The 17,409-nt window shown below is 38.3% G+C and overlaps 1 protein-coding gene across 1 annotated transcript in view; it reads left to right on the top strand.

The window, feature by feature from the left end:
- The window catches only part of laptm4b.S (lysosomal protein transmembrane 4 beta S homeolog), a 64,939-nt gene extending 57,753 nt beyond the window's left edge, over positions 1-7,186 (top strand). The window contains exon 7 of the mRNA XM_018223879.2: positions 4,278-7,186. Coding sequence (XP_018079368.1) covers positions 4,278-4,352 — 75 coding nt within the window. The 3' untranslated portion in view covers positions 4,353-7,186. The remainder of the gene's footprint in view (positions 1-4,277) is intronic.
- Positions 7,187-17,409: the final 10,223 nt, after the last annotated feature.

Below are 17,409 nucleotides of genomic sequence, written 5' to 3'. Positions count from 1 at the left end.
GTACTGTCTCCATAAAAAAATGACGACTTTAATACCTCGCCAAATTAAACCTGCCGAAGTGCTATATTAGCCTATGGGGACCTTCTGCAGCAGTTTTCCAAGATTTTGAAGTCGAAGTAAAAATCGTACGATAAAATCGCTCGAATCGTTCCATTCGAAGGATTTAATCGTTCGATTTTAGTTTGATCGTTCGATGGCCAAATTTGATAAAAAAAAAGTTTGAATTTGATATTCGAATTCGAAGTATTTTAATTCGATGGTCAAATTTCGAAGTATTTTTAACTTTGATAAATCTGCCCCTATTGCAAAGTATGAGGATATTATAAGTCAGTCCATGATCATATAAAAGTACGAAGGCAAAGTCCAAGTGTTTTTATACAGGTCATGGAACTCCAAGGCTACTTCTAATATCCTCATATTTTCCAACAAGGGTACTTTATTTATTATAATACACAAGTTTTAGTGAGTCATGTGACAAAAATAACATCACTAGTCACTGTTAATTACTGATGACATCACTTGTCACCGTTTATAAGGATATCATTTACAGGATATTCATGACTCTTGTGTAATATATAGATATATATGTGTGTGTGTGTGTGCAATTCTACAGAGGAGTGGGAGCTGCCATATAGCTTGAGTTTGCAGATACAAACCAGGAATATTCCTTGCTGTTTGTGGCTGCTATGAGCGCTGTTTATAGTTTTTAATGGTGAATAATTTTGCCACGCAAAACACTACCACAGATATGCAGAGAAGGTGTATTAAGGCTGTATGGTAACATATACCTTCATACAGTATATTACAGTAAATAGGATGGTGTTTTGGTGGTTGTGTAGAATGTGCATTTTGCCCTAGGCCCTGAGCATCTTAGGGTACCCTTAGTGGTTCATAAAACCACCATGATATGTGTATATTATTATTAGTGAATATTAGTCCACTAGGATATCCAACTTGTGTCCCACCAGCTGCTGTAAGGGCTCTTACACATGAGCGTTCTGACCTGCGCTCCCCTGCGTTCCGTTTTTTGGCGTTCAGCCGCAGGGGAGCGCAGGAATAGACGCAAGTCATTATTTGAAATGGGGCTGTACTCACTCAGGCGCGTGTAGGCGCCGAACGCAGGAAAAATGCGTCTATTCCTGCGCTCCCCTGCGGCTGAACGCCAAAAAAACGCAGGGGAGCGCAGGTCAGAACGCTCATGTGTAAGAGCCCTTAAACTTATTTTTTGTTATTGGGGATGTGAACTAGTGTCCCAAAGGTTTCTCTTGCACTTTACAGCTCAGTGCTGATCACTAGGTTTATTACCTCACTGGAAAATAGGGGGTGTCAAGCAGGTAATAGTCAATGATTGCTGACATCAATAACCGCTCCTTTATTTTCCTCTGCAATCCTACCTCATTGGTGCTGGAAACTAAGGTTTTGCATTTTCTGCCTTTTTAAATGTCCCTGTGTAGTTTTGATTTACAGGCCTTGTCAGTCTGTTCACTCTTCTGTCTGTCTCCAGGCATTCCCCCAAGGGCCCCTCTGTTCTTTATATATTCTTTATGGCAGGCAATTGCTTCCTGTAAGAATAACAAATTATCACTGCAAGCATCAACTCTTCTACAGAATGTCACAATATACAGTCCTTTCCTTCCACTCCCACACACGGCATTGTGTTAATCCTTATACAAATGATTAAACACATAATTTCGCCTTGGCGTCATGACTCCATCTTTGTAGGTCAGTAACAAGGCGTATGTTAAGTTGTAGGCGCTGTGTAGCTATTTTTAATCTCAGTGTGAACTCTTTAATAATGAATATATTTCTTGTAGCTGTTGCCATTCTTAGTGATTCATGACATGCCTTTAAACCAGCCATCATGGTTGCAGGTAGGCCGGATATCATTGTAAGGTTGAATATCAGAAACAGAGAAAGAAATTGCCAGCGATCGGTCTAACTCACGCTGTGGCATTGACCAGCTGCCAGAAGCACCCTTGTGCCAGCGCTCGGTCAGTTATAAACAATATAATAAATAAAAAATAAACCAGCTGCTATAAACAATAAAAAAGCCAATATTTGTACACAAAGAGAAAGAGAAATGTTGCCAGTGCACGATTTGCTTTTAAAAATAATTATTACAAAAGATGAGGAGTTAGTACCATACTTTGGCTAAAATATGTAAGCTCACGTTTCACGTAAAGGCATTCTAAGTTTGTAGTGCATTGAAAATCAAATCCCCCAGCAAACTGTAGTAAGACCACAGTGCACTTACCCTTAAAGGGCATGTAATGTTTAAGATAGAATAAGGCTAGAAATGTGTATTTTGTATACTAAATATAAACATGAACTTACTGCACCACAAGCCTAATCAAACAAATAATTTATATTTTCAAAGTTGGCCACAGGGGGTCACCATCTTGTAACTTTGTTAAACATCTTTGCGAGACTAAGACTGTGCACATGCTCAGTGTGGTCTGGGCTGCTTAGGGATCGTCATAAACAAAGCTGCTTGAGTTCTGCATGGCTGGGAAGTAAGGCGGGGGCTCCCCCTGCTTTAGCCCACATACATACAAGGTAAGGGCAACGTTTCGGACCCCACTGGGCCCTTTGCTGTTCATAAGTATGATTGTTTCCCCGCTCAGCAGTTAGGGACCATCTGACAATTCCTATCCACAGCAGTAAATGGAGGGAGAATTTCACTGCATACAGTCAGGTTTCTTATAAAAACTGTACACGTTTTTTAATTAAAGTATATTGGAGATAGGTTTCTTTTTCATTAAAGAAAGTAAAAATGGGATTTTTGTTTTTTTGCCTAACCCCCCCAATTAGAAAAGTCCCATCTACTACCCGAGATAGTCCCCCATCCCTGCTTTCTACCTACATTATTCCAGAAAGTGTCCCTAGCAACATGCTCACTTATTTATGCAGAGTAGCTCAGCGGAGCTCATGGGTGCCATCTTCCAGTCTTCTTCAGTCTACTTTGGATCTTCTTACCTCCCTTCACCAATTTACTGAACTGCATGCACAGTTGGTACGAATACCGGACTGCTCAACTGCAAATGTGCCAAATACGGCATTCCCTTACAAAAGAAGACCAAAGACCTGGAAGGTGGCGCCAATAAGCTCTGCTGCGTTACTCTGCATAAATAAGTGGGCATGCTGCCAGGGATTTAGTGCAGACTTAAAGTTATGTAGATGGGAGATAAGAAGGGAAAGCAAAAAAACACTTGACCACAATAACCCAGACCAAATATTTTACATTCTTTACAAAGCAACACAAAAAGGCTAGACTGGGCTGCCATGGTACCTAAGGATCCGTCTGTACTAAATCTGAAAGTGAACCCTACTTCAATATCATTTCTGTACATACTTGGACTTTCTTTATGATCAAGCTGTTTGCAGTTTGTTCCATTGGGAGGGAATACATCCCACAGCTGTAAACGAATTTGTTGCGACCTTGTAATTGTTGGTTAATTTTGATTAAGCCTCTTCTTGTAATGAAACAACATTGCTACTGCCCAACCTCTCATTATAGGCTTTGGAGGCTTTTAAAAGAGATATATGTCTTACAGATGGTCTATGATGCTGTCAGTAGAAAAGTGCTGTTCTGTAGCGAATCATGCCTTGGTGTGTTCCTAGTTCATTAGGTAGTGTGGAATCTGCGGCTGTATAAGGAAGAGAGGTATCTTTGCACTATGGATGGAAACAACTTATCTTTGGGCTGAGGTTGCTCTTGTCCTGTTTGGAAGGTGTTTCCTGGCTACAATAGAAGCTATTCAATGGAACAATAGAAAAGTTGTATAAAATAGGCTTGGCTGGCTTGGGTAGATAGAGGAAGTAATCCAGTTTAATGGAGAACTAAACCCTAAAATAAATGTAGCTAAAATGCCATATTTTATATACTGAATTTATTGCATCGGCCTAAAGCTTCAGCTTCTCAATACCAGCAATGATCCAGGACTTCAAACTTGTCACAGGGGGTCACCATCTTGGAAAGTGTCTGTGACACTCACATGCTCAGTGGGCTCTGAGCAGCTGTTGAGAAGCTAAGTTTAGGGGTTGTCACAAATTTACAAGCAGAAAATAAGATTGACCTGTTATATAAGCGGATGTGGTTCTTGGCTTTTGGCTAGGGTCTGCTCCTTTGTGCTGAGCACAATTTAGGTCAGTTCTAGGTGTAGGCGATTGATGAACACATTAACACTTGACACAATCAACATTCAAAGAGATTTACAGTGTCATAAATAAGAATCAAATGTATTTATTAATAGAATGCGTTGTATTTGTTGTTGCAGGTTCTGCTTCCCCACTATGATGAGAGCTTGAGTGGAACAGCCAAGGAGCCTCCTCCACCTTATGTGTCAGCTTAACAGAAGAACCAAGACTCAAAACAAAAAAAATGAATCTTCAAGCAGCAGCTTTACACATTGGCCGAGATACTGGGGCAATAGTACATTTCTTTCCCTGGTTATACCCTATTGAAGCGACAGCACTACCAAATATCCTGTGAATAAACATTTAATGGTCCAGAATTTCTAACCCTCATCCATGGGTGCCACAACCTGATCTAGGGATAGATAGGGGAACTGGGCCCAGTGAGATTGCAGTGTTTTCTTCTTGGCTTCATTATGTGTAAATCGCCATGAGGCCTGTGTATTTGCAAAGTGTATTTGTGAGGTATAGTAATGTACATCCACACATCTGTGCTGGCAACCATCACCAACAAACAGCACCTAACTGCCTACATGAAGCTGCTTTTTACTAGATGGTTTTGCTGCTTTTTATTTGTTAACCTCTACCTTGGACACTGGTCATACTGTATATAGAGGAACACAAGGGGGTGATGTAATGACATTGGGAAAGTCTGCCCCTGGTCCAGTAACCCATAGCAACCAAGATACTGGTTTAGTCTGTAGAAATAAGTCAAATCAACTGAACTTGCTTTGTTTTTTCTTGAAGATGTTCCACCAGTCATCCAACAGACTTTCTCAATTCAGAATGACTTGTAAATAAGATCTTTTTGGTATAAATACCCTGAAATGTTGCTCCAATCAGCATAATCTGTTTATCATAATCAGCGAGGATCTCATGAAGTTAGGTGTTAATTGTATTAACATGATGGCAGATTTGAGGTGTTATTATCTGAGGTTTTATTCCAGAAAGATCTTATTTACAAGTCATTCTGAATTGAGAAAGCCAGTTGGATGACTGGTGAAATGTCTTCAAGAAAAAACACAGCAAGTCCAGTTGATTTGACTTATTTCTATAGATACACCATGACCTGGATGAATGAGAATCTTCACAAACATAATCCAGTTAGTTTCGTTGATTTTCTACTATAGGTTACTTGTAAACATTTCCCCTGTTGAAGTTACTAGTAAACATTTCCCCAGTTGGAGTTACTAGTAAACATTTCCCCAGTTGCAGTTACTAGTAAACATTTCCCCAGTTGGCGTTACTAGTAAACATTTCCCCAGTTGGAGTAACTAGTAAACATTTCCCCAGTTGGAGTAACTAGTAAACATTTCCCCAGTTGGTGTTACTAGTAAACATTTCCCCAGTGGGAGTTACTAGTAAACATTTCCCCAGTGGGAGTTACTAGTAAACATTTCCCCTGTTGGAGTTACTAGTACACATTTCCCCAGTTGGAGTTACTAGTAAACATTTCCCCTGTTGGAGTTACTAGTAAACATTTCCCCTGTTGGAGTTACTAGTAAACATTTCCCCTGTTGGAGTTACTAGTAAACATTTCCCCTGTTGGAGGTTAACGGCAGTTTTAGTAATGCTGGTATCCTGCCTCTAGCTGTACTTAATAGTATGCACATAGGGCATTGCTACAGAGTGTATAGTATGAGTAGGGTAGCTTGCATGAACCCAAAGGAAGTAGTAACTTAAATAAAGACCAATGAATCATTAGTATGTTGACTTTAATTTTTTCCTATGGAACAAGACACATGAACTATCTGAAAGGGATTATTATTAGAAGCTAATACTGCAATAATTTAAATAAATTTGAGCTAAAAAAAGAGCCACCTGTTTCATTGCCCAATGATACCCTTGCTAGACTTGAATTAAGTGGGTGCCCCACCTCTTGCCCATTTTACTATAATTCTATGAATGGGTCTAGAAGCCCAGCCAAGGGAAACACAGTACATGTGCTATAATAGATCTCTTATTAATTAGAGGACATTCAGCACGCCCCCTCAATGAATTCTATATAATCATATAATGTTGGCAGCTGCAGATTAAGAGCAATAATATGTATTATAGTCAAGTAAAAGATGGAACACCTTACATATTAACAAGTTAGGAATGTGAAAGTAAACTGCCACAATATGGTGATAATGACATCTCTCTCCTTCTGTAGAGCTTAAGGAAAGCCTGGTGGGAATCATGTAAAAAAAAAAGTGCACTAAACCATTGCAACCAATTAATAATGAGATTTGGTTGATCTAAAGGAGGTTAGTAGGGGACCCTGCTAGGGGCCACACCTTGTGGACTGTGCTTGGCAAATATGCCATGTCACCTCAATTGTATATAAACCCCAAGTAAAACTGAAGCACTTACAATCTAATTTTGTGCCTGGGTGACACTAGGTTGGGGAGAGTCAGTGGCTGTGGTTACAATGAGCTGCTGGGTAAGGTCCAAGCTTCCCTGAAATAAGATAAATGCATTAGCTGAGATACCTGTCAACAGACACATCATTCTATTTAGTTGCATTCAGCCGGGGCAGCGAATTGACCTTGATGGCCTTAGCTTTGTATTTCTGGTTGAGGGATTACTAATAAGCATCAGGAGCCTAAAATTAGCTGTACCTGTAAGTACCATGTGTTCGTTACAGCTCACAGGTACCCCTGACATTCCCTTCCCACCCGTGCAGTATCCCCAGGAATAAACTAACTAACATTTCCAACAATATCACTAAAACGTACAAATCTGTAGTCCGGCTAGAACCGATTCATTGGTTTTCATTCCATTTCTAATAGGTAACTCGGTTATTCATAAGTGAGGAACCATTTGAGGCTAGCCATGTGCAAGTATCATAAAACTGCTCTAACATTTCCACCAAAATAGGATCAATTTCATATTTAGACCAGTCATTGTATCTAACAATTCAAAGGGAATCCGTTATAATAAACTGTTCTAATTTGTGCCTGTAAATCGTGTGTAGCACTGAGTATAGTAAAGTAATATTGTAAAAATATGTGCTGTTGTTTTGTTTTTCATTACTCCACATACTGCGTTTCTCAAAGTTTCTCAAATATATATTGAAAACACAATTTAGAATCCTTTTTATATTGTGCTGCCCAAAGACGCTGGGTCTATGGCCCCTGTGGGGTTAGTTACTGAAAGGGCAGTCAGTAGTGATGGGCGAATTTGGGGCGTTTTCGCTTCACAGAAAAATTTGTGAATTTCCTGCGAAATTTGCAAAATGGCGAAAAATTCGTCCATTTTTTTTTGAGGCATTCGAATTTTCGTGGCGGTTTCGCAAATCTTTTAGACCGCGGAGACCTGCAGGAATTCGCCACAAATTTGCGCCTGGCAAATAAATTCTCCCATCACTAGCAGTAAGGTTATTGAACTTATTTAACCAAGATGTGGTGGCAATGGGCTATTTATTGTTGGGTTTAAATATTTGGTTTGGATGCCTTTCCAAGTCACTTTGGGGGAATTCACAAAAGTAGAGAGAGCCCATTTTTGGAGTAAAAGTGGTGGTAAACTGGAGTAAAATACTTTCTCCTTATTCACAAACATTCACCTAAATTCCGACTCAACCGCCACTTTTTATATATTACTGAAAGAAAGACAGTTTACAGACACTTTTATGAATTTGTATTTCAAATGACATAAAAATAGTCTAAAAACTGCATTTTAAACAACATTTTCTCCCATTTTAAAAATGGAGTAAGCTCAGTATAAAGATGGCCATACACGGAGAGAGATGAATTTGTCTTTCAAATGACATAAAAATGGTCTAAAAACTGCATTTTAAACAACATTTTCTCCCATTTTTGATGTGGGCAATATTGGGCTGATCCGATCGTGGGCCCTAGGGATCCTAACGAATGGGAATGGGCGGTCGGATCGAGGGACCGCATCAACAAACAAATGCGGCCGTGATCCGACGGGATTTTTAGTCCCATCCGGTCGAGATCTGGCCGACTTTCGGCCAGATCTCAATCGGGGAAGCCCCTCGGGGGGCCCCATACACGGGCCAATAAGATGCCAACTCGGTCTGTCGGCAGCTTTTATTGGCCCGTGTATGACCTTAACTGTTCCCCATGTTACCGATCAATTCTTAAATAATTTGCTCTGGTTCAGCCAATCTTCATTTCATACCTCTTGTAGGTGCCCCATTGGGGAATTATTATCATATTAATAGTCAGGGCACAAATTTGTGTCTAACCCTATAGGTGTAAAAGCCTCATCAACAAAACAATTAAAACACTCATTACACAAAAAAGTGTATTTTATACAGTTTAATATGTAAAAAGTTTTTAACTCACACTTGTGTTATTTTACTAGTTTAAGATTAATGGGTGAGGCAATATCAGCAATTTGAGTGAATATATTATCTAAGGGAAAAGTAAATCCTCCCAGCCATTATTTTAGTTTTAGCAGCAATTGGACACTTGACCTGATATAATAAAAAATATTTCTGATACAAATCCTTATATTATACAAAATCCTTATGTTATGCAAAATTTTGTATCTTGTTACAGAATTGGAATTACACAAACATGTAGGCAGATTTAGAAAGCCCAGGTTATTCTAAAAAAAAATGATGTGTAATATTCGTAGGTAAAACAAACCACTGCCCCCAAAAAATACAATTTAATGTCTGACTGACAGGTGTAGTAAGAGCTAAAGACGAATTCAGAAAAAATGTCTTTAAAATGTTGTGCAAAAGACAAAATCTGAGGACTGTGTGTTTAAAAGACAAATTCACAAAAGTGGAGCTGGAGGTTTGTGAATTTGGTGGGAAATCCGACACTTTTATCTCCACTTTTATTTTGTCTCAATATCACCACTTTTGTGAATTCCCCCCCTATGACTGCCATAAGATACAGCTGGAGCAGTTTAATTGAAGCCGTCCCGAGGTGCAGTGGATCACACTTCTGACACCAGATGAAGAGTTCGGTAGTTAAAGGGATACTGTCATGGGAAAAAACATTTTTTTCAAAATGAATCAGTTAATAGTGCTGCTCCAGTAGAATTCTGCACTGAAATCCATTTCTCAAAAGAGCAAACAGATTTTTTTATATTCAATTTTGAAATCTGACATGGGGCTAGACATATTGTCAATTTCCCAGCTGCCCCAAGTCATGTGACTAGTGCTCTGATAAACTTCAATCACTCTTTACTGGTGTACTGCAAGTTGGAGTGATATCACCCCCCCTCCCTTCTCCCCCCAGCAACCTAACAACAGAACAATGGGAGGGTAACCAGATAGCAGCTCCCTAACACAAGATAATAGCTGTCTGGTAGATCTAAGAACAACACTCAATAGTAAAAACTCATGTCCCACTGAGACACATTCAGTTACATTGAGAAGGAAAAACAGCAGCCTGCCAGAAAGCATTTCTCTCCTAAAGTGCAGGCACAAGTCACATGACCAGGGGCAGCTGGGAAATTGACAAAATGTCTAGCCCCATGTCAGATTTCAAAATTGAATATAAAAAAATCTGTTTGCTCTTTTGAGAAATGGATTTCAGTGCAGAATTCTCCTGGAGCAGCACTATTAACTGATTCATTTTGAAATATTTTTTTTTCCCATGACAGTATCCCTTCAAAGTCCCAGGTAATTACCACATCTGGACACACAGATAATGCTCAATGCGTAAATGTTTATTATAAGGTGCACCAAACTGCAGATTAGCAAAAAAGCAATCACACAGGTCCGGACAGCAGCTCGACCCTCTTTACACTGTGTTATACAATTTTATACCAAGATCAAAACATCATCAATATTTTTGATTACGTAACATATTTGATTCAATTTCATAGGTTAGTACATCACATATTTAATTATTGCTTATTTCTCATTGGTTTTTGTATCCTGATATTATCTCACTGCCTAAAAGAAATTAAAAAAAAAAAAACTCAAGAAATTGCAGACTTATAATATCCTTGAGACACTGAGCTGTTTTCATTAACTGTGTTTCAATGTCCTTGATAGTTTCATGGCTTGTCAGGGATTCTTGATAAGAACCACATACCACTGCAAACACTTTCTGTTCCTATTTTCCAAATTAATGCAATATGACAATTTAGCAGTATTAAGATTTAACTCCATAATAGCAAGCAGAAGCAGCTTGACCTGTCTTTGAGGGCTGTTGCTTTATGTTTTGATCTTTACAATCTTATTGTCGATTTATGGTAGCATGAGGATTCATTCCTGTCACATTGCAGTCTTTGGAAATATCCCTTTTCATCATCAATGAAAGGGCTGCAGCTCCTCCTCACTTATATCTTCTTATTCATGAATACAACAGTGCAATTGGACCTCCTACATGAATGGCCAGATCTCCAATAATTTCTCTTATAGGCATTCAAGTCCAACGGCCAGATATCTATAGGCTGTCTATGTATGACCTGCTTTATTCTCTTCCTTTCTGTCTTCAATTTTGTTTATAGATATTTCTAATTTTATTTTGCATTCCTATAAATAGAAACTCTAGTCCAAAGGTAAGGTGAATCATATAAGTCTTACACAGTTCTGCACTCCTGGCTTCCCATACCAGCCCTATCTAGATTGTTGAGTTAAATTGGGTTGAAAAAATACCAAAATTCATCAAGGTCAATCCCTCCAAAGAAACCCCAGTGCAAATATATATTCTCCTAGTTACAAAGTTAAGTTGGGCTGAAAAAGGATCAACGTCCATCACGTTCAAACCCACTCTAAGCCTTCTTGCTAACATAGTAACAGCCAATACATTCTCCCTACTGCCTGCATGTTAAAGGAAAACTATACCCCCAAAATGAACACTTAAGCAACAGATAGTTGACATCATATTAATTGGCATATTAAAGAATCTTACCAAACTGGTCTATTTATTTAAGTAAATCTTGACCTTTTAAATCTCTTGCCTTGAACCACCATTCCAAGATGGTCTGTGTGCTGCCTCAGAGATCGCCTGACCAGAAATACTACAGCTCTAACTGTAACAGGAAGAAGTGTTGAAGCAAAAGACACAACTCTGTCTGTTAATTGGCTCATGTCATGTAATGATAAACTGGCAATCTGGGCAGCTAAATGGCAAATCAGATTAAATGTTGATAAATGTAAAGTCATGCACCTGGGATGTAAAAATATCCACTTATACCCTTAATGGGACTGCACTAGGCAAATCCATTATGGGAAAGGACCTTGGAGTCCTTTTAGATGATAAACTGGGCTGTAGCAAGCAATGCCAGTCAGCAGCATCAAGGGCAAATAAGGTCTTGAGCTGTATTAAAAGGGGCATAGAGTCACGGGAGCAGGGGGTCATTCTTCCACTGTATAGAGCACTTGTAAGGCCCCATCTAGAATATGCCGTACAGTTTTGGTCTCCATCACTCAAACAGGACATTATTGTATTAGAGAGGGTACAGAGAAGGGCAACTAAGCTGGTAAAAGGTATTGAAAATCTTAGCTATGAGGAAAGACTGGCCAAATTGGGGATGTTTATACTGGAGAAGAGGAGCTTCAGGGGAGATATGATAACTATGTATAAATATATAAAGGGTTCATATAATAATCTCTCTAATATTTTATTTACCAGTAGGTCTTTCCAGCTGACACGAGGTCACCCATTCCGATTAGAAGAAAAGAGGTTCAGCCTAAATATTTTTTTACAGTGAGAGCTGTGAAGATGTGGAATTCTCTCCTTGAATCAGTGGTACAGGCTGATACATTAGATAGCTTTAAGAAGGGGTTGGATTGGTTTTTAGCAAGTGAGGGAATACAGGGTTATGGGAGATAGCTCATAGTACAAGTTGATCCAGGGACTGGTCCAATTGCCATTTTGGAGTCAGGAAGGAATTTTTTCCCCTCTGAGGCAAATTGGAGAAGCTTCAGATGGGTTTTTTTGCTTTCCTCTGGATCACCTGGCAGTTAGGCAGGTTAAAATAAAGTAAAAAGGTTGAACTTGATGGACATGTGTCTTTTTTCAACCTATGAATCGTACGATTCATAGTGAATCGTACAATCCCATGGGGCGGCCCTTATTTTTTAAAATGGCAATTTTCTATTTATGATTACCCAATGGCACATACTACTAAAAAAGTTTATTATTATGAAAATGGTTTATTTACATGAAGCAGGGCTTTACATATGAGCTGTTTTATGCAATTTCTTTTTATAGAGACCTACATTGTTTGGGGGGTATAGTTTTCCTTTAATAGCTCAGCCAAATTCCTACAAATGCCACAGAGAAGGTGCTGCTTACCTATCAACTTTATTACTGGCACTTCCCTTCAGATATCCCTTCTGATATCACTGTGTGAGTAAACGTTGATGAAGGCTTTCCTTTAGATGGGAAGTATAAAAAACGTTTTTGGGAATCTGAATTTCTAGGAATTAGCTGAAGAAGTCAGGGTAGAGTAACTGCCCCCTCTTGCCCCCTTCTGGGGATACCCCTGTGTGTACATTGTGCCCGTCTATGGTCATCTTATTTCCTTATGTTGAGAATATTTTGAGATAAACCATTGCACCTAAAATGACCAGACCTTTTCTTACACAATATTATCCTTCAATGCATAAACCTGAGTAAAAGCCCTTATTTTTTTTTTCTTTGTCAAGAAACTAGTATCACTTTCTAAACACTCCAAGTTTAAGTTTGTTTCTGTAAAGATTCTCTATAAAAATAGATTCACAGAGTGCTGTAATGGAAAGACCAAAAACTGTTTTTGTTTTTTTGTTGGTCGGTTTTATATATTTATATCATTTATAATTTAAAAAATGATATATTTAACTTCAAAGAAGTTGCCTATAGCAAAATGTAACTTTGCTTTTATTTTTAGAGGAAATGTAGTCATCGGTTCAACTTGGTCTCCTTATTGTGTTCTTTTGGTACTTTTAGTCATAATTTCAATATCATATCATATTGAAAATATCATATCATAAGTAACTGATCTTTACATCAAAATATAAGAGTAACCAGTTTCTAGGTTTGCCAGCCCACCCTGATAGAATTGGACACATATAATATCCACAAGCTGAATGGCTAATATGCAATTACTCCATTGCTGTGCAGAAACTAGTGGCAGAGCCTGTGGCATATATCTATAGTGATGGGCGAATCGCTCCTGTTTTGCTTCGCTGAAAAATTTGCGAATTTCCCGCAAAATTTGCAAAACAGCGAAAAATTGGCGTAAAATAGTGAAAACGGAAAGTTAACTAAAAATTCATGAAATTCGTCTGTTTTCATGAAAAATTCAAGCAATTTGAGCCTTTTCACGAAAAAATCGAGCAGATGGGAAATTGCCACAGACGGATTTTTACCGGTGAATTTTCGCGAGAGATTAGTCAATTTATTCCTCAGCGGCGAATTAGTGACTTGCGAATTTCGCCGCGAATTTGTGACTGGTGAATTTATTCGCTCATCACTATTTATGTAACTTAATTTCTACTGACACATGCAGAATAAAAAATTATTTTCTTTTAGCAAAGAATACCTTGAAATGTGTTTACTAATACAGTATATATATATATATATATTTAGCAGCCTGGTAGCATCCCACTGATGACACTGGGCCATATCCATTATTAAAGTTTAAAATACTAAGATTTGCAAGATTAGCGAAAAAAAACACACACATATCACATCAATGCAGCACTGGAAATTGTAAGGGGCAGCAGTGGAGTAGTGGAGCAGTGGCAAGAGGAGCAGTTAATTCTGATAGATAGAGCATATTCTGATAGATAGAGCATACCTCAGGCGCCACAAACCCTTTAAGCATGGACCCAAAATGTGCTTCTGTAATGCTTTATGGGCCAGGTACAACCAGCAACACAATATGAAAAAATAATAAAGATAAGAAAAGGATAAATGGAACCTCATTTCCACAGGAACCAGTATAAGCAGAGGGTAGATGAATCTATAACAGAGAAAGAAATAACTCACTGCTGGATACTTGATGTGCCCCCTCTGGAAAACCCCAGCTCTGATATATTTTGGTATACACTTTTGTTACATATCTCTTCTTCTCTGCTGGTTGTCTACTTCTACTTGATACGACTGTCTCATCATGTTATCTACAGGTTGTCTGTTTCTATTACTCACTGCTCTTTTGTTCTCTACTATTGTCTGTTTTTCCTCTACAGTATACGTCACTATTGTTCTCTACAAGTTGCCTATTTCTGTTGCTTATTGTTCTTCTTTTGTACACTTTGTTGTATTGGTTGGGAAAGACACGCAGAGGCAAAATAACTGTGATTTAAGCTTTTATTGTGGGTCCACACAACATGTTTTGGGCATCAAGGTCCCTTTTTCAAGTCAAAGATGTTGTATGGACCCACAATAAAGGATTAAATCGCAGTTATTCTGCCTCCATGTGTGTTTCCCAACAAAATGATATCACAAGTACGATTTCAGTGACGGAGCATCCAGGGAACCACCACAAATACTACTTTCATCTAAACCAGAGGCTATTGTGTGTACCTCTAATTTGTGTTCTTTTCTACACTGGTTGTTGAGTTCTGCTACATACAGTACTGCTCTCTTTTGGTTCCGTGTTTCTGTTTTGTACCGTTCCCTTGCTCTTGTTAATTATTTATATGGCATATTCTTCCTTGTTCTTGTCTCTTTCTATTTCATAAGTCTCTCTTTCTCTATACCAGTTGTCTGTTTGTGTTACGTGTTGCTCTTTTGTTCTCTATTCATTGCCTCACAATTCATGATTCAGCCTCTTAATTTTCTTTGAATAATAAAAATGCTCTCCAACACATTCCAATATTGCAGATGGCCTTGACTGTATCAGATTCTCCAAGTGCCAACATTTTGAAGTCCTCTCATCCATGTAAATATATCATATAGTATCCAAAATCCTCCAGCTGAATCTCAGGCAGATCCCTATACACTTTGCAGCACGTAATAAGTAATTTAAAATAATTTTCAGCACCGCATGGATCATTAACAGCTTTAAGAAGTCTATAAATTACGGTACAAAAGCAACTGGCCTTTAAAGGGCATGTAAAGGCAAAAAAATAAAATTCCATTTTTACTTTAATGAAAAAGAAACCTATCTCCAATATACTTTAATTAAAAAATGTGTACCATTTTTATAAGAAACCTGACTGTATGCAGTGAAATTCTCCCTTCATTTACTGCTGTGGATAGGAATTGTCAGATAGTCCCTAACTGCTGAGCAGGGAAACAATCATACTTATGAACAGAAGGGGGAGCCCCCACCTTACTTCCCAGCCATGCAGAACTCAAGCAGCTTTGTTTATGACGATCACTAAGCAGCCCAGACCACACTGAGCATGTGCACAGTCTTGGTCTTGCAAAGATGTTTAACAAAGTTACAAGATGGTGACCCCCTGTAGCCAACTTTGAAAGCATAAATTATTTGTTTGATTAGACTTGTGGTGCAGTAAGTTCATGTTTATATTTAGTATAGAAAATACAGCATTTCTAGCCTTATTCTATTTTAGACATTACATGCCCTTTAATAAAGAAATGATGATATAAATATGACTGGCAATGAATGGCTGAGATAAAAAAAATTCTATTTAGTTACATTTAATTGACTTAAATGACAGGACAATAATCCCATGTAGTTCCTTTAGTTTTGACTTCTTGGCATAAATGGCTGGACATGAACAGAAGCCAATAATTTGCTTACAAAGGTTTTAACCCGTTTTACAGATTGATTGGCATGAGCTTGAGTTGCAGAAAATTGAAGGAGATTACAAATTCCTGTTACTCTTACACAGGTACAGAACCTGTTATCCAGAATGCTCAGGACCTGGGGTTTTCAGGATAACAGATCTTTATGTAATTTGGATCTTCATACCTTAAACTTACTAGAAAATCATGTAAACATGAAATAAACCCAATAGGCTGGTATTCAATAAAGGATTAATTCTATCCTAATTTGGATCAAGTACAAGGTACTCTTTTATTATTACAGAGAAAAAGGAAATCATTTAAAAAAAAATTGGATTATTTGGATAAAATGGATTATGGAACTGGAACGAGTACAGACAACTAAATAAATAAGGGTCTTCCAAACGTTCTCTCATGAAGAAGAAGGTTGTCTAAATGATCTTTCTATACTTTGTAGACGAGGCAGCTGTGGTAGGGACGTGATCACTTTATATAAACATCTAAGGCAATATTCATAAACAACCTCAGGGTTTCATTTACTAATAGACAAACGGAGAACCACGCAGTCTCCACCAACAATAACAAGAAAGACGATTAAAGCTGCAGTTTCACAAGAGTCCTTTGCAGTGAAAGCCTAACACCAGAAAACAGCACATGGGCCATTACAAGGCTGTTAGAAAGGAAGGAAATACAGGCATCTATTATCCAGAATGCTCGGGACCTGGGGTTTCCAGAAAAGGGATCTTTCTGTAATTGGATCACCATACCTTAAAAGGCACCTTTTGCCAAAATATATAATGAGCGAATGTGGCAACTCGCTCAATATGCACTTTGACCAAAATAGCCACTCACACTGAGAGCAAATTTATAAGCCAGGCATGGTTTTGTGGTGCATATCCACACTTCACCTACTGCGAATGTCTTCGAAAATTCGCTATGGAAAAATATGGTGCGACAAAAAAAAAAATTTGACGTGCGTCAAAATGATTTTGATGCCTATTGACTTTAATGCATTTGGACAAAAGAGTCACGAGTCAAAATTGTCACGTGTTTAAATAATTTTGACACCCATTGACTTCAATGAGTTTCGCAAATTATTCGATGTTATATTTACCTGTTATCCAGAATGCTTGGACCTGGGGTTTTCCAGATAATGGATCTTTCTGTAATTTGGCTCGTCATACCTCAAAGGGCATGTAAACCCTAAAATAGAATAAGGCTAGAAATGCTGTATTTTGTATACTAAATATAAACATGAACTTACTGCACCACAAGCCTAATCAAACAAATAATTTATGCTTTCAAAGTTGGCTACAGGGGGTCACCATCTTGTAACTTTGTTAAACATCTTTTGCAAGACTAAGACTGTGCACATGCTCAGTGTGGTCTGGGCTGCTTAGGGATCGTCATAAACAAAGCTGCTTGAGTTCTGCATGGCTGGGAAGTAAGGCGGGGGCTCCCCCTGCTGTTCATAAGTATGATTGTTTCCCTGCTCAGCAGTTAGGGACCATCTGACAATTCCTATCCACAGCAGTAGATGAAGGGAGAATTTCACTGCATACAGTCAGGTTTCTTATAAAAACGGTACACATTTTTTAATTAAAGTATATTG

The sequence above is a fragment of the Xenopus laevis genome, chromosome 6S, assembly GCF_017654675.1.
Source record: "Xenopus laevis strain J_2021 chromosome 6S, Xenopus_laevis_v10.1, whole genome shotgun sequence".
Taxonomy (NCBI): domain Eukaryota; kingdom Metazoa; phylum Chordata; class Amphibia; order Anura; family Pipidae; genus Xenopus; species Xenopus laevis.
This window is presented reverse-complemented; position numbering and strand designations above follow the sequence as displayed.